Genomic DNA, 27,595 nt, shown 5'->3' with positions numbered 1-27,595 from the left:
ATCGTCTCTACTGAGAGTTTCAGCGCTTCGATCTGTGTACATTCAGCCGTGCCTCGACACACACCAGAACCCCTCCTGTAAAAGAACATCTCTTCTCTGCAACTCCGAGAGCTGCCTGGAATACATTAGTCGTGGTTATTAATGAGATTGTTTTGATGCCTCCTTCCTCTTGTCTTGGATTCCCCCCCCCCCCTCCAGTGATGATGGCTTGAGTTAACAAATAAAAAAAAAAACTGCCAGCTCGGAGGGAAACAGAATGTGCAAAAACAGAGAAGAGTCCTTAAAGATCACCCGTCACCTCCCCCCCGACCGAACAGCGAAGCGCTCAGTAGCTCTCCAGACATAATTTGACTCCGTGGAGGTTTGCATTGTAAAAGTGGTAGAGGGGAAAAAACAGCTCACAGAAGACAGGAGGTACTCATTAAAGCATGTGAAGAATGTTTGCACACATCTGTAATGACACGACAGGAGAATACAGACAAGGTTGAGCTTTTAACATAAAAGGCTACTTCATTTGTGTTCACCGCAATCTGTGGGCACCAACCATGTACATGGAAAAAAAATACAAGTCGGGCCTCGACAATGGTCCAAACATATTCAGAGGTGCAGTGAAGTAGAACAGGGCATACTCAGACATGGCCGTACTTTACTGTTTTCAGTTTTCAGTTGATTGTTTGAGTTATACGTATGTGCTATATGTATTTAACTTACCAATTTTTACTGTAATTTTGATTTTGCCTTCTTTTAGGTTAGTGATGGATGGATTCCACGAATGGGCGGTTGCATCTTACGAATTTTAAAAATATCGCACCGCAAGTGAACACATACAACTCATGAATACTCTCCAGCACGTCCACTAATAACCAAGGCCACCTTAGCTCCTCCCCGATATGTAAATCTTGTCTCGGTGGAGACTTCACACTTTTTGAAACTGGACTACTTTCCTTTTTAGACTTTGGCAGGATCTCATGGCACAAAAACCTCAAATAGGTCAGATTTGCAGCTAAAATGTGAATTTGAAAATAGTGAACAGCAAATATGATTACTGTACACCCTGCTTTACAGAACACTATGACTTTGACTCGAAGCAGAATGTGACATTTAGATGACAAGGGACATCTGCCTCTGGAGCAATCCTCTGCGGAGAAGACATTTTACAAGGCGTGTGCTCCTAAAATAAGCCTTCTTAACCTCCAGCATAGCCCGTGCGCCAATGTCAGCCTGGATATATCTGCCTTGCGACCTTCTTACTAAATATAGTGCCTTACTATCGATTTTGGGGACGCGGTACGTTTGGAGTGCAACGTAGACATCGATGACCTATTTTCGACAGATTGCTGGTAATTGCGGGGCTCCTCGTGCACTCTTTTGTCTCGGGAGCTGCGGGAGCAGCAGATGTGTGTGCTCTGAGCAGACACAACACAGCTCAGTCTTTACGGGGCAAGAGTCTGTCATATATTTATGACGGGCTCTCCACAACACATGTTGTGTTCCACAAGCAAACGCCTTCATGAAATTTTCACGACGAGCTTGCATGGGAGTGCGATTCTCCCAGTTGTGAGATTAATGGGATCAGTCCGTAGTCGAGTGATTAGCAACGGCTCATTCACAGTATCGTACCTCGCTTCTAATAAAGGGCAGCGAGAGGGAAAACATGCCAGAAAAAAGCTTGGCAAAAAGCAGATTTAATTCCATCTGTGCCTATGCGATGCCAGCAGGCAGGCCGACTTCCTACCAGTGAGTGACTGGCTATGATTCCACTCATGCCTTTAACTAATGTTGTTATTCGGCAGCATAGGTCACTGTTGTGTTACCCAGGAAATGTGCAATCCAAGAATTATGTCATGTTGCCTTAGCAAATAAGTCACTTTTGTAAAGTGCAACAAAGCATATTGAAAAGGACACTTGAGTCTCACTCAGAGCACAGACCTCCGCCAAGAACGGAAAATCCCAAATTTAATGAACATTTTTGAGTGTTCCTGGTATGTACTTTCTTGAAGGGAAGTATTGATAACCAAAACAAAAACTCACCAATTCATGTTTTGTGTTCTTTAGATGGATACTATATGGTGCTAAAACCCGAGCTAATAACAAAGCGGTTCATTCTTGATTTTGTTTACAGTGTTGACGTTGTTGAACCAATGATCAGTTCCTGAATTCATTGTAAAAAAGCAATTACTCTACTAATCAATTACAATGCCAAATTGTTTGACTATTGTGACTAGTCATTCACCCACAGAGACACAGCCAAATTCCTAGCATTCTTACTTAAAAGAAACGTCCCATTTCCGATCCGTCCAAGTAACAGGCACAATTCAGCTTTTGTGATTCCGGCTCGTCTGTCGCCTGTGCGCCTCTGCTGATACGGGTTCTTGTACAGATAGTGTGGCCCCCGCTCTTGGGCTACTACTAAGCGCCGGTTAATTGAGCCTGTCCAAGCAGAACCTGTTCGTGTGCTGATAAGAAGGTATTTGACCTCATTGGAACCTCCAGGTGCTGCGGGATACTTTGCAGTGCCCGATGAAGCATAAGGCGGCCAGCATCTCCATTGGCGATTGCCTTATTTGAGTTCACTGCAACTAACATCTTAATGTTGACGTCATTAGGAAAGCATTTGGGAAGCAGATTCTTTGTATCATGCAAATTAGATGAGACACAACATCTCTGATACGCGTTATGTTTTATTGACGTCATTTTAGGAAAGTCCCATCTGCAGCTGCAAATAGGACTTTGATCTGTTAAATTGAACCGTTTAAAGTTACACAAGTACTAAAAACACGAATAAATGATTTTTTTTTGTGTGTAGTTCTGTTCCTACGGCAGCAATGTAACCTGAATTTAGGTTTAGTGCTGTTGTTGTCGCGTTAGAAAAAGTCCCATCTGGAGTTTAAAATTTTAATAAATGTCTTAAATGCATTTTTTATGTCAGGTTAAATCGGCCCATTTTACAGGAACAGAGATGCAAGTTTAATTTAGTGTTTTTGGTGTGAATCTTATTGTACTTGATTTAATTGGTGTCACTTTAGCGTATGATTAGTTCAAACTCATGGGACATACAAGTTTTGGTTACATCGCCACAGTAGGACTACAATTATGTCATAAACCAAAGATGTACAATGCAAGATTCCCTTTTTTTTTCATGTTGTCAGGAAATGTTTAGTAGTTTGGAATAATGCATTGTAAATGATGTTTACCGTAAATAATTTCTGACATCTTAGATCGAATTTATCCAGGAAGATTATTTTTGTTCCGGAGAAATGGGACATAACAGGAGGGTTAATGAAATGCGTCTATCTCAGCAGAAATGTCTAACTTGCAGTTTCTCTTCTAAACCTTCCTATTGTCTTTTCTTTCTGTCTATACCAAACCTGATCGAACGTACTTTATTACTCTCCATGTGAGAGTCTTGAACTCTCACACATTCCCGAAAGCCCACATCTATTTCGGTATTCTGGCCACGTTCAAGCATGTGTCGAGAATTTTTGCACGTGACATTTCCATCGAAAGCCTGCCAATGGATGGGGATTTGAGTCTTGAGTCGTACTGACGTGACCACCTCCCCCCTTACACACCCTCGCGTAGCCTTCCTGCCATAATCCCTCTGCCTCCAGAAACCCAAAACTAATCTTCCGCAGCGTCATCATCACATTGAGAGCTTCTGCAAGCGCTTACATTTCGCCAGCGACTGCTGTTTTAACTTCGATGCATATTTACGTCCGTAAACAAACTGAATAGTTCCTTGGAGCAAATTGCAGGTTCACCGTAAGCCTAAGAGAGGTTCTTTTAGTGATTTATGCAGCAGTCTTTCTGAATAAAGTACAGAGTAGCTAGCCTTTAGAAGCTTACACTATATTTTTACAATAAGCCTGTTTGTGGAAATGTCGGATGTGTCATACTGGAATTTGTCAAGTCATGCCAAGGGAGAAGATGAGTTTTGACTGGTGTTTAAAGAAATGTATTTTGCTTGTTTTTATACACAGTTTCCAAGTATCTCAATAACATGTTTATGACACCCTTTTTTTCCCCAGTATGGGAACAAGAATTATAAAGGACTTTACGCACTATATTTTTTGTCTTCCTGAAATGATCCTGGTTTGAGGAATTGCCCGTCTCTGATGCCAGTAATTGACTGTATACCCCGCCCTAAAGGCCAGTCTGCCTTTTTGTTACCACGATAACTGGAAACGGTTGATGGGTGGCCAGGTACGTCCAACTCTTTGTATACAATCCAGTTTTCAAGTAGTTATCCCCTTTATGTGTTCATTCACCATACTTAAAAAAGACTATAATCTTTTCTTTTGGGCATAAATCACCTCAGACACCAATAAGGTAGATCAAGGGCCGATGGGTGTACCCGCAACAGCAGCAGCAGAAGCAGCAGCACAGTTGCCAAGGCAACAGAGGGTTTGCCCATCCTTCCCCCCCGGCTTTCTTCTCTGTAGTGTGAGCTGGGTACTTAAATGCACTGACCTCCTGGGTCTGGGCTGAACAGCCTCCATTGATTTGGACAAATGAGAGGGAGAGCGGACAGCCAAGGCCTTCCTGTTTGAGGGTTAAGGATGTAGTGGAAGGTGGCGGATGAATAGCTGAGGGATGCTGTGTTTTAGATGACATAATGACACATTTAAAGGCTAATTAGCCCATCTCTACACTCGCTACGCAATTTCAGAGGCCAGCACCTCGCTACGACAGCCACAATTGAGCTACTTAATGTGTACCGCCTCTTAATAGTACCCATTAAAGGCTTTTGATGAATCACCTTGGAACAATAGCTGCAGGTGTAACGTTCCAGGGAAGCGGCGGTGGCGGACGGGTTTCAACGTGCGAGGCGTGTCTCATTTCTTTTTCGATTTCCTTCGTCAGATTGCGTTCAAACGCAAATCCTGTGTTGGGCTGTTTTGCTCATGTCATTTCAGCGCTTGAATACTTGATGAGGTGATGACTTATGCATTTAGCACATGTGGGTCACGGGAGCTGCATCATATACATGAGCAGCTGGTTCAGTTTCACCTACAGTAGTTACTGTATGTTTTCTGTAGCCGACATCATGTCTGTTTATAAAACATGCAGATGCTTCTAGTATGGTATCTATTAGTTGTTTTGGGTTTTTTTGACCTAAAAATTGATAATGACTATTGTGTGTGTTTACTTGACATCCACATACTGTACATTGTAGATTGCTGATAAATGTTCTTGGATGTTTTCTACGGAGAACTGGGAGAAATGTGGGGGAAAATAAATTGCAGAAAAATCTTAAAATATCCTAGAAATAAATTTTCGGGCACGGCACCTGGAGGGTCCAAGCATTATTATTTCCAAACTCTAGCTCTCTAGCCCATTCATTCATCCATCCATTTTACAGACTTTATATGCTTGTGGTTGCAGGTGAGCTGAAGCAGGTTACATCCCGGATTGATTGCAAAACAACAATTCACACTCACGTTCACACCTATGGACTATTTCGAGTCTTCAATGAACCTCACATGTCTGTTTCTGGAATGTGGGAGTATACCCGCACATACACGGTAGGGCAAATCTTGAGATTCTAACCCGAAACCTGAGCCACCATATTATGAGTGCTTAAGCACTTGACTCACGCATTGATGCATCATGAAGCCATTTCCTACCGAAGTAGCTACTGAGGGAGAAGGTAATACCGTCAGTTGATGTTGCTCATGGGCTTACACCCCTCTCGTGTGTTGGTGGGTTAAGTGACAGAATTCAGCACCAGCTGCTCCTTGCCACGATAGCCCCCCAACACCCCTCCATCGGTAACCCGTAATACGCCCATAAAGACTAAAGAAAGGCTTCTTCATCCACCGCCCTTCCTTTTCCCCGAGACGGCCCCCTTCTTGTCGCCACCGACTGAACAGCACGTTATAAAGCCTTTATACCACCTGTCCGTCAGCTCGTCTGCACCTCAGGGAGTCTCAGTCACGAAGCCGGGGGCTGCCTTTGTGTGGATTGGACTCTGTGAAGAGAACCAGCCACCCCACCACCAACCACATTACACTCCCTCTATTACAAATACAGACAATTCAATAGTACAGAATAGTGGCTACTAACCCATAGAGGGAAGACTGGAATCAGCAGGAAAGTGATTTTTTTTTTTTTTAGATTTATTGCTGGCCGTGAGACCATTAAGTGAAATCTGTCTCTCCTAGTCGTCCTGCACCATTGTGGAACTACCCGTATTAGCGGTAAAGTTATGTTGAAGTGCAGATAAATTTGATGGAATCAAGACAGCACCAATGACTTTGCAAGTGTGCCAAATTTATGAATTGCTCTATGAGGCATTTTAGCGAAACAGAAGCCGGAAAATGTTGGGGCTTACCCGTACCATGATTAGGTTCGATGGCACGTGGAGCCTAGCTTGCTGACTTTAGGGAAAAAGTGAATGAGGTAATCCTTTTCGACTGAGTTTCCTCTCACGCTACACAGACAAAAGGGAAAGTTTACGGTTTCAGAGGTCAACATCAAAATAAAAAAGCAAAGTGTGTGAACGGAATAAGGCATAAAACACAGAGTACGACAGAATCATTCCTGGAAAAATAATATACTATGCGGCCCAAATAATTTCCGATAGAATATTCTTTTTTTTGGGGGGGGGGGGTGAATTGCAGGTAAGACACCCTAATAAATAAAAGAAATACTATGTGTTCGTGTCAGTGCACCGTTGGGGGACGATCAACATTTTCCATGTAGTTAAGCGGGCGGGGTCTTGAATTCTTTTCTATGCCTCAACAATGTCTTCTTACATTTGATCCTGACTAAGTTTCCTCATTTTACCTTTTTCTCTTCTTCAACTGGAAACAGTATACAGCCTCTTGGGCGTGTCATAAATGAGGGGGTGTCATTTTCCCCCAACATCATCCCACACAATGGCGTGCGCTTGTTGTGACACGACAGTGAAAGTGCCGTATCTCCGGTTTCTGACACGGGCGTTGGAGGCCTTGAGGTTAAGTGAGAGCTGACTGTTGTCTCCAAACTATGATCACTCTGGCCTACTTCCAGATGTAAAAGTGGGGCAAGTGGTTTTGGTGAAGCCCCTTGACTAAATAAAGACAAGTGGGAACGAGCTCTTCTCAAAAGCTGGTCGCAAGATGCTTGAAGACAAGTGGAATCAAAACGGCTGAAAGATTTCCAGAATTGGAGGAAGCTGATTGGTCAGGAAGAGGCAAAAAACCTCTTGACCAGACAAAAGACTTCAATACTTGACAAAAGCAGACAATTGTGGTTACATCATCTTTCCCAAGGGTCAGTGAACCATGAGTGATGCGATAAATAAAGCGATGAAATGAATCTGTTCTCCAAAGTACCTCTGTGGCTGACCAATCCCTTCTGCAACAGAAATATTGGAGGGATCCATTTTTAACAAAACTCAAATGTATCTTACCTAACTATTGGCTCTATTTATCTATAAACCAGCCAGACTTTCAATCTTGATGCAACGTCATGCCAACTGGCTCCCGTACAACGAGAATCAGGCGTTTTTTTCAACACTTCTCATACAGCTCAAGTGTCTGTCAGGTGTGACAGTCCAATTGTAACTTTGGTTTTTAAAAGGTTGAGGCCAACTGTACAAGAATTCTGATACAGAAATTTGGCAAAAGGCATTATGCAAGGGATTCAGTAGAGTCATTTTTATCTATTATTTAATCCCCGACTGTCTCATAAGAGGGGTTTGAGTGACTTCATTAGCAGCATGCAGGCTCATTTGCTGACCAGGTTACTGCGCCATATTTTCAAATTATGCACCATTATGTGACATTTGTCCTGCGTCACTAATGATCCATCATTAAACATAATGGAATATGCCAGGATGTGGAGCTAGGAGGCTGGCCGACATAAATGGAGACGAACGACCACAAGGGGGACATACCTCGGCCATCTGCGAAGCCCACCCACTCGTACCCTACCTGAGCCTACCGTGACATCCTTCGGACCTGTAATTTATCACCCTGCAAGAAGCGACCCATTATCCAACTTACTCCCCCCTGCAAAGTCTCGAGTCTTCTTGGTTTGCCAACCCCATGTACATATGTTGGCTCACCCGGCCTGTAATTTTGCCATTCTCCATTTGTCTCTCCCCTCTCCCTTGGCCAGTGGGAGCAGAAGGAGTTCTGTAAAAATTCCAGATGTTATTGCAGCGCCGCATGAATGGCTCCACTGATATTCGCCTTTCATCTCGCTTTCCTCTCTATTGACAGATGGTAGTTATCACACAGTATGGAAATACGACTCCCCCCCCCCACCACCCAACCCTTCCTTTTGTGGTACTGAAGCCCTGTTGAACATCACGAGAGCTTTGCAGCCACATTGGAATGATTCACTTATGAAGTATCAAGAGGCTACGATTATGATAGTGCAACAAAAGGGATGTATGATTTAATGAGTTAATTAACAGTTCTATGTCGTCTCAAGTGCAGTATAATAAACTTCGGTGTTTATACAATGCAAAGAAAATAGCTTATCTACTACATTGTGGTAGTTTTATCATTTTTGAAGAAATACATATATTTTATCTGGTGTGCCCATAAGTGCCTATGTGCACTGAAAATATGAACTCATTCTGTTTTTAAGCAGAGTACGAGAACTTTAAATCTACGTCTAGTCACTGTAATGTAGCCCACAGCGAAATGTTAAGCTGCAAACTGCCTGCCAGTGCCATCGCCACTGCTGTAATTCATAGCCAAAGTTAAGCCGATAATGGAAAAATAAGCCCGGAAGCTGGGAAATAATTTTCCACCTGTTATTTATTGCGTGACCAACATTTCCTTTAAGAGGCCCTCCATTACATTATGTCCTTGTAAATATCAGTCTTGGAGATGGTGGAGGCTTGGGTTGAGACCGAAAATTATCCTTTGGGCAGTGAGGAGAGGGGTATGTTTTTTTTTTTTAGCTTATCACGGCTGAACATATGGTAAATGTTTATTTTCAGCATTGAGCAACATATTGAGGTCTCTAGTAGTTTTAGTATTCATTTTCAGAGTGGAGTAAAGTTTTGCAAAACTTCTGAAAATATACCAAAAAATAACTCGAGCTCTGCGCATTTACAAATGGGTGCTCACAAAGATAAAAACTGTCTTTCTGGTATTTAATGTGACCCATCCTAATAGTATGCAGTGGTCTACATTTGGGAGCAATTGACAAAATCTCAAGGGAAGATTCATCTTTGAAAAAGGGAAAAAAAAGTCATTCTCAAGCAGGCATTTGCACAAATCAAGGAAATGGGCAAATGTTTGATGCAGTTGATGTGTTGGTGTGTGACAAAGAAAGCTTTACTCGAACATCATACATTTTGTCCTTTAAAATTGCTTTTTTTTTCATAACGTGAGTGGTCCTTTGTGGCAATAGCACTGACGAGAAACTATGGCCCACTCCATCGTTTATGTCGCCCATCCCTTCTCTAAATGACCCATAGGTGTTTCCAGTGGCCTCTCGTCTTCCCAGCAGTGATTCCACCAACACTTTTATATGAGACAACAAAGCCCCAAGGTTGAGCACTGCCCACTGCAGCGGCGGTCTGGGAAATACCCTCCGTCCTTGTAAACACACAGAAATACACACACAACACACACACACGTTTCGTGACAGTGGCCGTTTTCACTCCTTTAGCGGTTTCTGTTTTTGCCGCATTCACAAATGCTCCCACCTCTGATCCATGTGCCCTTTAGCTTTTTCTTTCACACCCTGAACAACACAATCACACAAACACACACACATGGCCATTGCCCATTTTTGTCTCTTTCATGTTTTTTTATGTTTTAAGGGAAGGACACTTGATCGTGACAATCTTTTTGAAAGTGGTTAGAGACGTGGAAAGCTGTGTAGGGGTGTATGAGGCCAAATGAGGCATTGTGAAGTGTAGAAATAGCATGTGGCCTTGGGCTTTGTGAACTGCCAATTGTTAACATCTGACATGAAATCTTGAATTGTGAGAAATCCCACAGATGTTGAGGAACAAATGGGCAAGCGTGTGCATCAGCTTTGGCGCCGCAAATCCCGATTGGCGAGAAGTTGGTTGGAGAGAAGTACGAGTCTCATCTTGTGTGGGCTCTTTCACATTTTCACTTGGTTAAGAGAAAACATTAAAAGTGTAGGTAAAAATGTAACACATTTACATGAATTCATCTGAGAACAAATAATTTGCCTTATTATGTGTTTGCAGTCTCGTTATACGCATACACGGTCCAACTGCAGGTCTCATCTCCACCGTGTCATAAATCTCCCTATGTGTGAGGTTGAGATCCAGGAAACCTTTGAAACAAAAATGGGAGCAAATTAGCTGCTGTAAAATGTGATTTGCACCCTGACTCACCGTCTAGTTTCCATGCGGTAAGTCTCGTTTAAAAAAAAAATACAACAAAATCAACACAAAATGAAAGCCCAATGTGTTATTAAAAGTGGTAAAGCACGGACGGGCTGAAGTAACTGGAGACGTTCTGATTCAAATGAGGAGATATTTTAAGAATCAAACAAGGTTTTCACGACAAAGAATGGAACAATTTGAGGAGCAGTACATTCCTTAAAAGCTTGTTTGCTCTGTTTTTGTTGTTGTTGTTGCTGCTGTGAAGTCTGACAGCACGTCTGCTCCACAAAATCGATCCACGTTCATGACAATATCCTTAATTTTATGAGGGGAAGTTACAACAAAAAGGGCCAGCTGTCACGGGTGACTATTTATACCCCTAATTAATTCAAATCTCTTTCTAAAAGTTGGATGAGACATCCGACGTGCGGGACATCAAATGCCGCCACGTTCTGGGAGAATTAAAGATGTGATCTAAGCATAGCCTTGCTTACATCTGACGTTAGACAACTCTCTTCAAATCTATCATCTGGACGCCGAGGGGGAAATTCCCCATACACCCTCCAGGCAGATGACAGAGAGGTGTGCTGAGACGTAAAACACATGTCCTCTTTAAGTGGATTTGATTTGCCCGGAATTCGTTATTTGGAAGATTCCAAAGCAACACACACAAATGATCTGCTGTGTCCATTTGAACTCAGTTGCTAGCCAATACAGCAGCATAAAAACGGTCTCAGACGGGTGTAAGTCGTCACTTGGATGTTGTAAACATGGATGAATCCTGCAAATTGAAGGTATGAAACCAGGATTGGGATTCCAAGTTAGGCTTTCAAATTCGTGATAGACACAACAAACAAACGATTTCAACAAGTGAATGGAGAAGAGTCTTGGCAAAGCTACAAAGAAAGTGTCTTGGGTTTTTACACACGGCGGGGAACTATTCATCACTCGGCGGCAGCCCGAGCAGCTTGTGACCATTTGAATATAAAAAAAATCCCCGGAGTAGTAAAGGCCTCATGGAGTTTTATACTTTCTAATCCTTGCATTCTTTTCATTTGTGGCGTTTGTCACAGTTGCAGCACATCCATCATCAACTGTGCCCACATATGCTGAATTCCCAAACATAGACATTCCCGACCTCTCCCCGCTCTCCTCTTTGTTCCCACCGATGGACCCTCGACACACGCCCCCCGACCCTCTCCCCTTCAACACGTCTTTACACGGCTTCTTTCAAAGTCGGTTTGATGGCAATTCCCCCGCGAAGTGGCTTGGCTCGGGCCTCGACGAAACAGTCGACTGGCACCGAGAGTGTTCACGCTTCGGGTTTCACACGGCGCGTAATGAGAGAGAGAAAGAGAGAACTTGGGCATCAATCATGGCAGAAAGCAAACATGTCAAAGCTACTTAGACGCAATGACAAGTGATGATGACTTCATGTGGATAGAAAATATTTGTGATAAGCAAAGCACATGTTGCCTTGAAATGCTGGCAAGGTCTACACTTAGCAAATACTATACTGTTAGCATAGCATAAATCTCTGAGTTGATTTGAATTTACTATCACGATATAAACAAAAATGACTCGTGCTCGCTGAAAAAATCTTAATGTGTCGATTTTCAGTTACTACTCATCAATCAAGCCAACTGGTAAATTTGTTGTGGTTTTTCACGTAAACGGTCTTAGAATAAGATTTCAAACCAAAATTAGGGTTTTGGTAACGAAGGGTTTCAAGAAAGGGTTAGGATTTTAATTAGGGTTTAAGACAGGGTGATAATTTCAAAGTAGGGTTCCAAAATAAAATCAGGATTTCACGTTAGGGTTTCAAACCTTTGGTTATGGTTTAAAGTTGCAGTTTCAATCTTAAATTAGTTTTAAATTAGGTTTTGGTTCAGGGTTAGGGTTCCAAAGTAGGATTTATAGACATGGGTTGGATTACAGATTAAGGTTTTGAGCCAGGTTTAGTGTTTGAAAGTCGGCTTTATAGAAATGTTTAAGGCTTCAAAATAGTATCCAGCCAGAGTTGGTTTCAAGCAAAAATTAGGATTCAAGAGTATGATTTGAAACCATGATTATGGTTTTAAGTGAAAATGAAAAGAACATGGCACTACTGGTACTTGGGATTTTAATATGTTTTTATTCTCGTACGTCCAAATAATGACAGTCAGCCAAACACTTCATCCGTTGGTAGGCATAGCACACAGATGCTCCAGTTCCGGTTTTGCCGTCTATCTTGGCTTGTCATGGACGTGCAGGGCGCCTCTTAAAAGGGCCCCAAACAGAAAGTGAACCATGCAGATGCACGACGGGCAAGCGAGAGACTGTGAATTATTCACATGAACAGCATGTCGCGCTGAGAGCCGCCTCACAGGCAAGCCACCGCTTGGGTTTGGACCACTCAGTCTCTTCATATTACTTCAAGCGTGTCCACAGTCAACAAGTCTCAAATCAATCATCATTTAGTTTCATAATTTATTTGCTTTCTTTGTATCTCTGTTTGTTGAAAGCCAGGTTTAGAATTCCAGAGGATTTCTAAGTGTGGTTTTAATACAGGTATAGTGTTTCTAAACAAAGGTTCACATTTGGGTTTCAATGTATCATAGATCTTTATCTGAGTTCTGATTTAAAAAAAATAAAAATGAAATGTTCCTCTTTTTGTGACTTTCAGCATGCCCGTCGGGATTCTTCAAGCCCACTCAGGGCGATGAGCCGTGCCGGCAGTGTCCCATTAACAGCCGCACCACCAGTGAAGGAGCCATAAACTGCATCTGCCGCAATAGCTACTACCGCACCGACTCAGATCCCTTACAGATGCCCTGCACCAGTATGTATCACATTGTTTACTGTACAGTAATGGCCTTGCATGTGGGATAGCTGAGCCGCAATTTAAAAAAAAAAAAAAAAATGGTCTCACTGTATGGCGGACTTCGAGCTATCACTAAAATAAATGGCCTGCAATTAATATAGGGTGCTTCACTGCACACTGACTTCATTTAAGGGTTAAATATACATACTACACAGCCTTTCTGAAAGATGTGGCTGTCACATGGTTTGAGTTGATAGTGTGTGTCTCCCAAAGACTTGCACAAGGGCATGCCGGCCTGTCCTCGACATCACACGGCTCCATCAGAGGTCACTGGGCCGGGCTGCGACACATTGAGATGGGGCCCACCCCGGCTCTTGTCATGCCAATGAAGCCGCTTGGAATTTGAATGTGAATTTGAAGCCGAGAAGAAGGAACGCGAGGATGACGGCGGAGGTCGACGCTTGGCGGAGGATTGGTCCAGCTAAAACAAAAGCGTACGAGGAAGAGAAAAAAAACATCCCCTTTCAACATTTTGTTAGCGTTGCGTTCTTTCGCTCCCTCTTGTGTGTGCTGAAAGGGCGAGATGATGGCCTCCCCAACAAAGGGGATTTGCATAAACACGGCACTGGGAATCAAGCAGCTGTTGTGGACTGGAGAGAGCAGCAGCGTCACATCACTCGCAGTTTGCGCAGCACGGCCCTCGGCGTGATTAAAGCGGGGCCCATTAAGCCACCCTAAGCTAATGTGGCGGTATTACTCAGAGGTTACTGTGTTTAAGAAGATTTTCCATGTATGTTCTCTAGTGCTACTTCTTCCGTATGACAAGGACTGGTCAAAGATTGAAGACTTATTCAAATTCAAATCGACATTCCAATAAACACATATAATTTTCAAAACCCATGCAATTTCAGAAAAAAAAAGCCATCTTCATCATTTCACTCAGTAGGTGTTTATATTTCTATTTTAATTTATTTAAATATATATTTATATTTACATATCTATATCTGCTATGTATTTATATATTCTGACAAATTTTCAATACGTTCTACCACTGCTTTGCCAAAATAGGCTTAACATTTTTCTCAGATACCGCATATGAGGACATGACAAAATAAAGACATGGATCGAAAGAGATGAATTCACCCACGGTTGAAACCTTGATTAGCTGAGTTATTAACTTGGCACCGTCCTCGAGGAGGTGTTATGTTTTCATGTAGGGGGGCAACCAATAATGCAGACTGCCTTTCATAGTTGGAGGTGCATTAATTACCACCACTCAAATGAAGTTAAACAAGAAACAATGGACTCCGATCTGTGGTGTGGAGAGTCCAATTATTGCCCTCATTAGCCTTCCTCCATAGTTAGGTGCACATGCTGAAAACAACATGAACTTGTGTATTTGTTTGGCTTGCCAATCAACGTGCAGGCGGAGCCGCCAAATGAGATGGGGTTTTATCCAATTTGGACACTCTTCACCATGCTGCTCCATGGGAAAAAAAGCTTGAATGTGGGCACCGGTTTGGAAAATTGGATCCAGTGAATGGGAATCTTGAAGAAGGATGGCAGGCTTTGGAGAGCCTGGAGTATTGATCAAATCAGCACACTGGGGAAATGATTGACTGATTCTTTGGTGGTTGTTGTTTTTTTCTTTGGGAAGACCTTGATATCTTTAGTATAGTCATCTAAGATTGACTTTGATCAGGGGCCATCACTAGTCACTGTCTTGGCACTGTTGTCTAAACGTCGTCATACTCACTCAAGCATGTCTTGCGTCCTCCAGCGGTCCCTTCGGCTCCGCAAAACGTCATCTCCAGCGTGAACGAGACCTCGGTCATGCTGGAGTGGATGAGCCCTCGGGATTCGGGCGGCCGCGAGGACGTCGTCTTCAACATCATCTGCAAGAGCTGCGGAGGAGGCCGTGGCGGCTGCACGCGCTGCGGCGACAACGTCCAGTTCCTTCCCCGCCAGCTGGGTCTGACCGAGCCGCGGGTGTATATCAGCGACCTGCTGGCACACACGCAGTATACGTTCGAGGTGCAGGCGGTCAACGGTGTGTCGGACCAGAGTCCCTACTCGCCGCAATACTCTTCGGTCAACATCACCACCAACCAAGCTGGTAAGCAGTCTCCTATCGAAGTCCTGAAAGTGATATTTGGGAAAAAGTTAATGACTAGTAAAAGTGACCTCGTAAAATATTAGTTGAGTTTCGTTTTTTTCCTAAGAGGGGTCAACCGTAAATTTACTCACATGATTTGTTTGGCACATTTTTTTCCACCCGATGCACCTTATTGCCGGAACCAGTATACTTACATATCAAAAAGTAATTTTCTGGTATACATTTGATATTGTGATTGTTTTTATATGTTTTATTGTAATTGTAGTATTCATTTACTTTTATATTATACAGTATTTAAAGATTTGCATGTTGGCTGACGAGTAAAGTTTGCTAGCATACGTTCACCTGGACATCACTTGAACAACAGCTGACATTTTCACTTCACTGAATTTATTTATTGGCATTTTGTACAAAAATCTTTCCTGTCAATACGCTTAAGGCTGCGTAACATTAATCTCATGATCACCACGGTCGTCGCCTTTCAAGTTGGTGCAGGAGATGTGTGAGTAGCAGGTGCTTTCACGTTGTCACAACTCCGCAGGGGTAAATTGCATGTCTCGCCCTCTGGACTGGCAGGGCTATTCTTCCGCTCTTTGTTCTGCGGTTCAGCCGTTTTGTCAACGAACAATTACTTGCCATTTTATTTGTGGGGGAAATATATTGGTGTAAAAATGAAAAGATATTGTAAAAGTAATAGTATCCACAGACATAAATATTGTAGTACAGAAACATGAAATATTTGGACACTGGTACAAGGCTGCTGGTTAATGAGCACCATTAGGCTTCCTCTTCAATACACTTACAGTGGCACAAGCACAAAATGCACAGTGCACCTCACAAAGTGTATGATGATGTATGCAGATGAGTGGTTGAAAGTGTGCCCTCAATGGTGGGGCGAGCAGAATGAGAATGAGGTCCTTATACTTCAACCTCACGGTTTGCAAATTGTGGCTCTGCAAGGCAGACCATCACACACCATTCAGCAATGATTGCAGCTCACCCAACCACTCGGCGTTATTTTAAACAATATAAAACTTGAGATTTGTCTCAGTGATTATGGGCAAGTGTTCGGGTAAGAGGGGAAAAGATTTGTATTTCCTTTGGTTGAGATTTGCCTTTTAGGCAGGATTTACACTGCATGCTCCAAGCAACACAATTGCATTTTTTTTTTTGCCCTCTAAAGTCAAAGTCAAAGTCAGCTTTATTGTCAATTTCTCCACATTCCAAAGACACACAAAGAAACCGAAATTTCGTTCCCCCCTATCCCACGGTGATAAGACATGGCCCACAATAGACAATCAAGTAAACAAGTAAACAACAGCGTGCTCTAAATCCTGATATGTATATTGGTTCCAGGTTTTAAGTCAGAATTGGGTGTTTGACCTGCAGTGGTCACCGGGTGACTTGGTTAGAAGCAGAATGAGATCCGTTTAGACTGAGAGACTGAAAGTGAATATGGAATGATTATCCGCCTCAATATTTGCCCTGTGATTGACCAACAACCAGTTCAAGGTGTAGTCAGCCTTTTTTCCAAAATCTACTGGGGATAGGCTCCAGCTCTCCGCGAGCCTGAGCCGGATAAGCAGTCTCCATAAAGGACAGAGTGTAAATCCAGGGCTTTATCGCAAGCAAGACACCTCCAAATCTCTCTCCATCTCGTCTGCAAACATTTGCATGTTGTAGCCCTTGTGCTTGAAGTCTACTCCTCCTCTAAGGATTCCAGTAAGGCCATAGCAGTGATGTGCTCTTTAATTGCATCAATCAAGTGCATCATTTGGCATCACGAGCAAGGCTTGTAAGCTAACAGCGCTCTTTCTTTTCTTATTAAGTCTCCCGACAGCATTATGTGCCCGCGATGTCTCATTATTCAACCCCCGACCACTCAACCACCCTGCATATTGCCGTATGACTGAAGCACCTAAAGCTACTCAGCTTTTATTTCATTTGTCGAACCACACAACTCACTCACATTACTCGGCGCTGGAATCCCTTTAAATGTTCCCCTCAAATTGAGCCATTGTAGCAAAACGTCAGTGTTTACTGATATCTGTTTGCCTTACAGCTCCATAAAGTAGCCATTACAATGCTGAAAGTCCAAGATGGAGGCCTTTTACTCAAACGGCAGCCCCTTTTTATTGTCTGTTTGGATTTAAGTCACTGCTGTGGTGGCTTAATGAGGGCCTGTGAGTGCAGTTAAGCGTTGTAATGAGGCCGCCCCCACCCCTCTTTTTCCTCTTTCTTTCGCCGGACCACAATAAGTCTACTGCCCCGGCCATCGGGGTCCCCGCTTCCCCCTTCCGAGGAGTCCTTGCGGAAATTGGGGGGCTCTGCACCCTCTCCGTTCAAGTGCCCGTCACTTTAGATTATAAGGCGGGAGCGGCCGTCGCGGGGAGCTGTGAAAGGAAACTCGCCGCACCCTACCATCGCCGAAACGAAAACCCCCAGCCTAACTCCCCCCGTTGGTAACACTGCGGAGCTGCCGGGCTCAGTGACGGGACCATGGCGCTACGCTAGGGGGACGGGGGTCACGCCGACCAGGAGCCTATAATTGCATCTGGTTTGTGAGGCCTGGAGGTTACATAAACATCATGTCAGCCTTAATTACCACAGGCAGTTCTGGGCCCAGCCGTTCACACAGCCAGCAAGCGCCAGAACAGGCTGCAGGAAAGCAGCACCGTCACCACCTCACTATAAACCAATTTTTGTGAAACGTATCTTTGCAGCTGATACGGAAATTCCTGCAAGAATATATGCATTAGTGTGTTAGATACCAAAATCTCCCTTATACATTTTTGAATTCTATAGCAGGTCGGTCTGGAACAGATCGCCCACAGCACCACTTGCTGTTGTTGCATAAAAACAACAAATTAAGTAAGTCGCCTGACCTGTGCAATGCTCAATTTCCGATCTGAACATCAAAGAAGGATTTTTCCGGATTGTAAATTTTGTCCCAATCAATTTTGAGATGTATGGTATCATTTGTTTAACAAAGTGGTGTAGTGTACTGCATACTGAGTGACTTGAGTGGTGCCTAAACTGGCCAATTGTGCAAGAGAATCACATTAGTCACTGGCCACTGAGGGTGTAATCAGCGGCAGGGTATGCATATGGTCCAGGGGAAGACGTATGGCTTAATTACAGCCCCAATGGCCGAGTTGTGCTGAAGAGGCATGACCATGGGGACTGCTGGTGTGAAAAGCACTGAAGCACAGCCAGATGGGAGGGCCAAGATGAGGCTTGACCTCGAGATATATGATGCAATTTTCAAAATGTTAGATTGTCTCAGTAGAAGCGCTCTGACTTTTTTTTCGTGAAAATACACAGTGGGCAAGGAATTACAGCATACTTAATATCCAGTCGTCACACTCTTGTTGAAACCACTGAGGTTTGGGATGGCGGTTTTATGTCAAGCAAATGCTGAGTATGACTGTTGGAGGCAGAGCTAGCATCTGAGACAAAGCAAGCGGCAACTTGGTGGTGCTAATATGTAAACTTTTTGTTCACTTTAAATGTAGTGGCATTGTGCATATGCGCAAGCCACTCTACAGTTGTGTAAGCTCCCTCAAAATCTGGTTTGAAGCTGCCAAGAGGCTGTTTTACGAGTCAGCGAGATGTACATACAAGAAGGCTTAGGGTGACCACGTGGTGGCTGGGTCACGGCGACAGAAGGCACAGAAGAGGACGCATATGGTCAGGTCAGACTGGAGGGCTCGGCATCACACCTCCTTGAAGGCTGTTCTCATCGTGACTGGCGAAACGATATGTTCACTGAGGTGTGGCCGAGTTCCACAGCAGCACATTAGATGGACGGATGGATGTGCAACCTGCAGGCTTCATCAGATGCTTTTAATATTCCACGCATTCTTCTATATGAATTTAATTACGTTTTCCCTGAGGAAAATCATCTCATGGATCATCAAACGAGTTGCCTAATTGATCCTGTTTATGAATCATTCACAAGTCACATGGGCTCCCATCTATCAGCATACCTCTTGACGTGCAGGAAAGAGAGTCTGCTCATTGCCTGTGTATAAATCCGGGTTAAAAGGCCACGGTCTCCTGGCCCAGCGGAGTGTTTAAAGAGAACGTAATGCCATTATACAAATAAATGTTGAGTGCACAAGCGGTGTGCTTTTAATGACGGTTCAATCGATCATACTTTTAATGCACCCATTTATTTACTTCAGTCAGGAAGGAGCATACCTGATAATTTAAAACCAAAAGAGCCAATGGATTGAATTAAAAAAAAAATAAAAGGCTATGTTCTAAACCTTCTTCCAGAATTGCAGCAGTGTGCTTTTCGCTGATGCTTGGCTTAGAAAATACGCTCGACTTGTGGCTGATATTTTGGTTCACAAGGGGGAGGAGATGTGCAAAAGGCAGTGGTTAATAATTCAGAAATTTCTATTTTAACCGGTGCAGTTAGAAGGGATGTTTTCAAGCCGTGCATTTTTTGAGGCGATGTCAACCTGCTGCCGCTTTAACTATTTATCAACAGCTAATATTTTGAGAGGGATTGACATACCCAGATTTCACTTTCCTCAAAATTGACATAAATAAGTCATCATAATTTAGCAGCACTAATGCACTTATAATAAAATACAACAAAAAATGATGTAGCGTGCCTGGTACCGACCACTGCCGAAAAAACAAATCAAGCAACTAATAGCGAAGCAAAAAATCCCCCAAATTTATAGTTGCCAATAATAATCATTTATAATCAGCTATTCGATGTTTTGTTAAAAATACACACACACAAAAAATGACGTCCTCCTTGACATACAAAGATGAAAGTCTCTCATTTGATATTCAAGATATCGTACTTCCGTGACATCAATGACTACTATCCTATTAGCCAGAGCTTTTGCACCATCTTTTGCCATTTTAGAGCATTATAGAAAGAGTAGAAAAACTGCAACTATGTGAGTTTTTTATTAAATTGCTGTTCCGCTAATAAATGAATTTGTGGAATCAAAATTTCCACACAAACAAATCTCTCGTTTGCATAGTAGGGGTCACGTGATAGGAAGCAGTGAGACACAGTACGTTTGGAGATTTGCGTGAATAGACTATAAACCTTCTAAAATGTTTTTAAAATATATTTACATGCGTGCGAGCAGATGTTGTTTTGTTTTGGGAAATAAGAAAAAACAACCAATCCAAACTGCTTCTTTCTAATGAATGTTGACATGCTTCCTGTGGGTTTAGGAGGATTTTTCTCGCAGTAGACGACAGCATTACCTCAAAGCGTCTCCCTAAACTGTTGATTTTCCTTCCTTCCTTCCTTCCACAGCTGTATGATCCAAAACCATCGTTCCGCATAGCTTTGACAGACAACTCCAATATTTTAAGCATTCCACCCAATTCACCCTTGAGTTTAAGGGCCATGTCTAATCCGTAAATATTTGCCAAATGGTGTGTTTTTCTTCTTTAAAAGGAATAATACTGTCAGCTCGAATGCTTTCTGCATGACTCGTTTTGTCTCGGGTCTTATCCTCGGAAGGAACTTATTTTTTGACAGCTTGTGCGCTTTGAACTCGTACATTCAGGACAGTGATTTGAGAAAAGGTTGAAAACCAGTGTGGAATGCGATATTTTCTGCATTTCTGTACATTTTGTGTATTCAATTGCGTTCATAATGTGTTTTTAATTGATTTAGATCACATTGACACCTATTGGTGGTGGGTCTGGAACTTATAACCCTCAATGAACGGTAGATCATTGAATCTGTCTGCCGAACATCTGCAAGCCCACCAATACAGGGACCATAAAATGCTCATTTAAAAATGGGCTTATAATTTTAAGTAGACGGTGGTAGTCCATCTTTTCCTCCTACAGATGGTTTTAAGCTTGATCAACTCCAAGCTGACTTTGGAAAATTGCTGTAGACCCACAATACTTTGCAGCTGTGGAAATGGGGCCGGCTGCCAGAGTAGTACAAATACTGACTTGGTCGCTAAAGAGCTCCTGATACAGCGCTCATAAACGGATGGCAGCCCAAGAGAGTGGCAGGAGCAGAACCCTGAGGAACAGCTGCTTTGGGACCTTTTGGACCTTATCGCGCTTGTTTTTACTGTGTAAAGGAAAAGGGATTTATGGGCTCTGTCCCGTTCTCCCTGTACCTCCCCATGGTCTCAAACTAAATCACAGCAGAGAATGGTGCTGCACAACTTGCAATAAAGTAGGAGCCACATGTTTCCAGACATGTTGGGATATGAGAAGAAAGCTGATCAAAAGCCCCCCATCATTTTTTGCGCCACGGACCAGTTTTGGAACCAAGATCAAACAGATGATTGAAAACTCTTTGCAATGCTACACTAAATGTAGTTTGGTGCGCTTAGCTGGAGTCCTGTGCTTGATTCTCTTCAACTAGTGTGTTACTTGTGTCCATTCTACGCAATAATTTAGCAAATTTGGAATATCCTGCTTAATAAAAATCTGATTTAGGAAATGGAACCCAGGTATTGTTCAATGAGCCATGTGTCACATTATCTCTTATATGCAGCGTTTGGTTTCTTGGAAGTTGCAGATTGTTCCGTCTCATTCGAAATAACCATAAGTCTTTGTGCTGGTTCGCAGTTCCTTAAACAAAAAGAGGCAATGGAGTGAGATGTGGAAACATTTTTCTTCCAGGGCAAACCATGGGATTGAATCGTATTGTATTTACTCATTTTCTCCCAGATTCAAATCTATTCCTAAATTGTTCGGCGTGTTAGTGTTTCTCCAGGACTCGCAGGCCCTAATGTCTGACTCGGGCGAAGGATGTGACAAACCTGCAGACCTATTCATGAACATCATTTATCTTCCCAAATCAGCTTTCTAATTTAATTAGTTGAACTTACAGTCCCTGTCCTTTCCATTATCACTACTTGATTAATTCAGGGGAATATGAATAGAGTCCTTGTATTCAACCAGCTTGCCCTCCCTTTTAAGAATGTGACCGTCCTTGATGAGCCAGCCTTCATTTTATAGATTGTCGGAAAACCTTCTCGCGTCTTTCATTTCAGTTCTTAATAGAATGGAATCGGGTGCTTTCCGTGTCATTTTTCTTGCATCAACAAAGAAGGGAAAAGACGAATACAGGCATGAACTTGTGGCATGTTCTCTATTTACGATGGAGTTCCGACCCTCCGGGTGACTCAAATTTCTATGTATGTCAGAACATGCTGTAGTCAATTCAGAATTTTAACCGACTTAGCCATTAACTAAAGCTAACACAGTTGTAAAGGAAGGCCATTAAAATACAATTTGCCTTGCACCGTTTAAGTCTTGCCTAATAAATAAAAAGGTTTCCAAGGGTTTTGACTGTCTGCCTGTTTACAATGATGTGAGCGTCTCGCCGTCTCGGATCCTAACACGGACTTGTCGCCATGTTGTGTTTCCTCCGTGTCCTATTAGCATGCGCCCATGCCGTGTATGGCAACACACGAGCCGCTTTTGTGTCTTTGGCCTCGTATCAGGTTGCCGTTGCGTGTGTTTAATGGAAACGCGGCCATGTGCTAGTCTTGAGGTTGTGTCCATCCGTAATGGGATACCCGTGAGTTCCCCTTAGAGGGACTGATTGCTTTATTAGACAGGTGACTGCAAACAAGCGTGTGAGGACTCTTAGGTTTGATGCCCACTAACTTGCGGATTTTTGGGAAGGTCATGAATCGTTTTCAAATTAGTACAAATGCAATTATATTGTTGACGTTCGCAAGATGAACAGGAAATGTTAACCATTTGGTGGACAAGTAACAGGACAAGCACTTATGGAATAATAGCTGTATTTATCCAAACATCTCAACATCCCTCCGCCTTCCCGGACATCACTGTTGTATACAGAACTACTTGAGCCTTTTTATCAATGGGCTTGAGCCACTTTGCTTTGTCGCCGCTTTCCTTAGCCACAAAGGCAGCAAATTGCAAGGCCCATGAAACCCAACATATGCAGCTGCACAGTCAGTCCATTATTATAGCCTATAGAATTGTGTGGTCGTCGTCGCTTTCTACTCAGTCGAACACATGTCTCAGGGACTCTGGGGGGGAGCCTCCATGTGGAGTCGTGCGTGCATTCGGTCGGGGGTATGGGTGAACATGCCGAACGATTTGTATCCATAAATCTTTCCTGGCAGCCCTCCTGTTGTTGTGCTTCACATGTGCTTTTTAACTTGTGCCTCACTTGGTTTGACGCTGACCTGCGGCGCCCTGAACTAATCATAATGGCCGCCGAAGGCGTTGACGTGATGGCGTTTGTAGCGTGCCGAGCGCACGGAGCTGCTGGTCACCGGCCACCCACCGTGAGATAAACATCAGCCCCAGCTGATGGTTGTGGAATTGACATTTGAGTTGATTTCACATCCGGAGGAGTGGCGATAATAAACGGGTAGCACGGTGGAATTGTGCTTGGCATTTCTGCCTCACGTGACCAAACTTAAATTTCACACACACCTTACGTGGTGAGAGTTCTAGTTGTGACTTTTATCTATTGTCATGTGTTTCCAAGGAAAGACTGGCAATCTAAGTGGGGGTCCACAACATGTAATTTGTAAGTACGGAAAATCACTGCTACAACGCTTCAAGCTGTTATTTACAGAGAGAAAACTACAGCAACCACAAAATTAAATGTGTTTGTTGAGTGTGCCAGTAGTGCATGTTGAGTGGTGATTGTTAAAATCAAAAAGATATTTTATATGCAAAACAATGCGGGTTTACTACAAGTGTTTGGATCAACAATTCTGTTCCCTGTTGTCTGTTTGCAGCGCCGTCCACAGTGTCCATCATGCACCAAGTGAGTCGCAGTGTGGACAGCATCACTCTCTCTTGGTCCCAGCCAGATCAGCCCAATGGAGTCATCCTGGACTATGAGCTGCAGTACTATGAAAAGGTACACATTTACTTTCACCCGCATTGGTCAACTTGTAATAACAATCCTCAACCAACGCATTTATAATTTTATTTACGGCCATTACTACTCAGATGCATATGTTTTGAATTATTACTTTGGTAAAGAAGAGCTTTATTTCTTAAGGGATTGTGCAGCCCACAGTTGTATTACTGAGTGTCCTCACGTAGACAGAAGTAAAGAAATCAAAACACACCTGGCTCCGCAGTAGAATTGCCCGAGAGACTTGTAAGCAAAACAAGGCTGGTTGACTGCTTGTCTGACTTTTTTTTTTTTCTCCTCCCAACACTCGCACCATTAATTCTCATAGGGACACCTTCAGTCTAGTAGCAGTAGGCATGCTCTCACAGGTGAATACAAACAAGAGTAGGCGCGCAAGATAGGAGAGGGTTGTCAAAACGATCGTCTTGAGCTTCCCGCTGTAGCCCTTGAGTGTGTGCTGAGTGACAACTGGACTGATGGGAAGCAGCTCCGACATGTCAGCATCCTCCGCGAAATGCCTCTGATGGTCAAGGCTCGCGAATGACGCCAGTCACTGCACTCTAAACTCTCTACAGTGGTACCTTCAATTTTGAGTTGCAGCATTGCCTGACACCGGCATGATGATTTCCTTTGTCCTTCAGGTAATGTAGACATCACACTACTGAGAAACAAAATCAATCTTTTCTCCTCAGGACCAGTCAGAGTACAATTCCACCGTCGTGCGGAGCCAGACCAACACGGCGGTTGTCGGAGGCCTCAAGTCGGGGAGCATCTACGTCTTCCAGGTGCGAGCACGCACTGTCGCTGGCTTTGGACGCTACAGTGGCAAACTCTACTTCCAGACCATGACGGAAGGTGAGCTGTTTAGTGCGGTATCCTCTGAGGGAATTGGGTGATTATTATTTTTATTATTTTTATTTTTTAAAGATTTTTTTAAAATAATTTTTGTGTTTTGGCTTCAGATTTCAGAATGCTTCTCTCGCCAAGTCACCTAGGATAGGCTCCAGCTAACCAGTAAAACCAATGAAGTGAATTTAGCACAACTGGATTTCGATTGTGTCTCATGTTGTGCTTATCTACAGTATACACAGTAAATGCTAAGTCTTGGATGAAGGATAAGGTCTCCACTTCTCTCTCCGCGCTGCAGAAGCAGGAACATATTCATTACACTGCACCGCTCATGTAGGTTAATGTTACAACCATTCGTGGCTTTTCCCTCTGAAAAGCTCATTTCCTTTAGCCAGCAGTTCCCAGGACCGCCATTAGCCCGAAATGTCATACATCAACTTACACACACACACACACACACACACACACACACACACACACACACACACACACACACGTAGCTCTCAGCACAAAAGCTTCTTAGTGATGATTTTACAGTCAAACACAGCATTATTTATTGTTTAGCAGCTGATTCATGCGGTATGGATTTCATGTCCACTTTAATGTCACCCTGGGGTCGGACGCATTCAAAGGGATCGCAATACAAGCTTGATGGTCTTCAGTTGTTAAACATGTACTTTGTCATAAAACAGCAAGATTAGAAAAGCTACAAGCCAGTCGGTTTCCTATAAAACTTTCAACTTTTTACTTGTAAAAATGTTTCATTTTTGTTGTGAAATTGTAAATTATTTTTGATTAGTACATTCAATTTATAAAAATAACTTCCTTGTCAAATACATGTTAAAAGTATGGTTTTGTCAAGAAGTTACAATTATTATTCATCGGTATGAATGTCATCTTACAATACAACTTATTTATTTTTGTAATATTTTTTTCTGTGTCTATTTGTCTCCGGCAGCTGAATACAACAGCAGCATTCACGAGAAGCTGCCCCTCATCATCGGCTCGACGGCTGCGGGCTTGGTCTTCCTCATTGCTGTGGTTGTCATCATCATTGTGTGCAATCGGTGAGCCTCTCGTCCATTGAAAGTTTTTTTTCAGCCATATCCATAGTTTATAGTAACTGGTAACAATTCGAAATGTGAGAAAAGATCTGCCTGATTATTATTCCAGATTTTTCTCGGGGTCTATTAAGGTCCCGATGATGCGTCACATAAAGAGTGACAACAACTGCACTGCATACTCATTAACACTTCTCAGCAAGTTCAGTGCAGCTGCTCTGCTTTGACACACAAGATCCTTTGATATTAAGAAGATGCGCCGCCGCCGCCGCCGCCGCCGCGGCACTCATCTGTTATTCGCCAACCGAGACTTTTAATGTCGGGATTTGTTTTTGTAAGACTACAAAAGCTTTGTTTTAAGATTGAGGCCTTTTGTGTGTGTGTGTTGCCTGTCTCTGCTCGTGAAGTTAAAATTCCATTTGTTCACGAGTAAATAAACAAAAGAGAGAGAGCGCTTCACATATATTTACACAATACTTATAAACGATTTGAGAATCACTGTCACCTGCTATTGGGGATTTTCTTCCATAAAATTAACCCCAAAATTACTATGAGAAATTAAAAATCCTATTTTCTTAATGATTATTTTTTTTGTCTCCTTGTGATATTAACACTTGAAATTTTGACACATTTCTCAAAATTGTCCCTACTTATGTCGTTTTTCCTGTTATACGCCTTTGAGGCTTCGCGGCGAACACCAGAAGAAAAAAAGGATACACTTGACAACCTGTCAAGTACCTCACAGTTTTCAAACTGTGAATATGCCATAGGAGGGGGGGAAGTGTGTACCCCCACCCCCTCTCTCTTCTTCATCTTTACACCAGCACTAGAGTTCTTTGTCTTTCCTCCAGGAGGCGTGGCTTCGATAGGGCAGATTCCGAATACACGGACAAGCTGCAGCATTACACCAGCGGCCACAGTGAGTAACCCCCCCCACCCCACCCCTTTTCAATCATCCACACACATGCACACACACACATCCCCCACCAGGCCCCCTTTTTACCGCATTTAACAGTGCACCCCACCATCCCTCCCCAATTTTGCAACACCTATCACCATGGCTACCGTCTCACACCATCGTCTCCATCAGAGACCTTACCTCTTGCGCACACACCTGTCTCCATGGCTACCAGCTCCCCAATAGAAACCTCTGCCCCCCACCCATGGCTTTCCACCGAGTGATCCCTCCTGTTGACGGAGGAAGAGTTTAAGCAACGCTCATATCGGCACGCGTCGTTTATGTTTACATCGTTAACTCCAGCCATTGTTATGAAAGTAGGTCAGCCCTTCACTCATTTTCTCGCGCCGTAAGCGAGCAAGCTATTAATGAAATATTCAAAAGGCTCGGTGACTCAATGTAAAGCTTCTGCCATGCATTTTATGGGCTGGAGGAAAATAAATCCTCAAGATTGCCTGCATTGAAGATATTATGCTGTCTTCGGATTGGAAATGATGCGATTTGTAAACTTGGCTTCAAAAAGTAATAAATATTTCCCCGTTAAACGATGACCCTGTTAGCTACTGAGTGTTGGATTTACGCTGCATGCTGAAACAATTCCAAACCTTAACATTTTAGGTGACTTTATAA

General features: G+C 43.1%; 1 protein-coding gene across 4 annotated transcripts in view; it reads left to right on the top strand.

The window, feature by feature from the left end:
* LOC148391057 (ephrin type-B receptor 2) overlaps positions 1-27,595 on the top strand; it is a 90,937-nt gene that overhangs the window by 54,504 nt on the left and 8,838 nt on the right. For 2 of the 4 annotated variants that reach the window (XM_088389245.1, XM_088389243.1), the window contains exons 4-9: positions 12,978-13,133; positions 14,896-15,231; positions 23,973-24,097; positions 24,790-24,952; positions 25,905-26,013; positions 26,862-26,926. In XM_088389245.1, coding sequence (XP_088245371.1) covers positions 12,978-13,133; positions 14,896-15,231; positions 23,973-24,097; positions 24,790-24,952; positions 25,905-26,013; positions 26,862-26,926 — 954 coding nt within the window. Of the gene's footprint in view, positions 1-12,977; positions 13,134-14,895; positions 15,232-23,972; positions 24,098-24,789; positions 24,953-25,904; positions 26,014-26,858; positions 26,927-27,595 lie in introns of all 4 variants that reach the window. The other 2 variants (XM_088389244.1, XM_088389242.1) reach the window with 1 other exon arrangement.

The sequence above is a fragment of the Syngnathus floridae genome, chromosome 11, assembly GCF_059516105.1.
Source record: "Syngnathus floridae isolate MCC-2025c chromosome 11, RoL_Sflo_1.0, whole genome shotgun sequence".
NCBI classification, from domain to species: Eukaryota; Metazoa; Chordata; class Actinopteri; order Syngnathiformes; family Syngnathidae; genus Syngnathus; species Syngnathus floridae.
The sequence above is the reverse complement of the archived record's forward strand: the minus strand, read 5'-3'. Positions and strand labels throughout refer to the sequence as shown.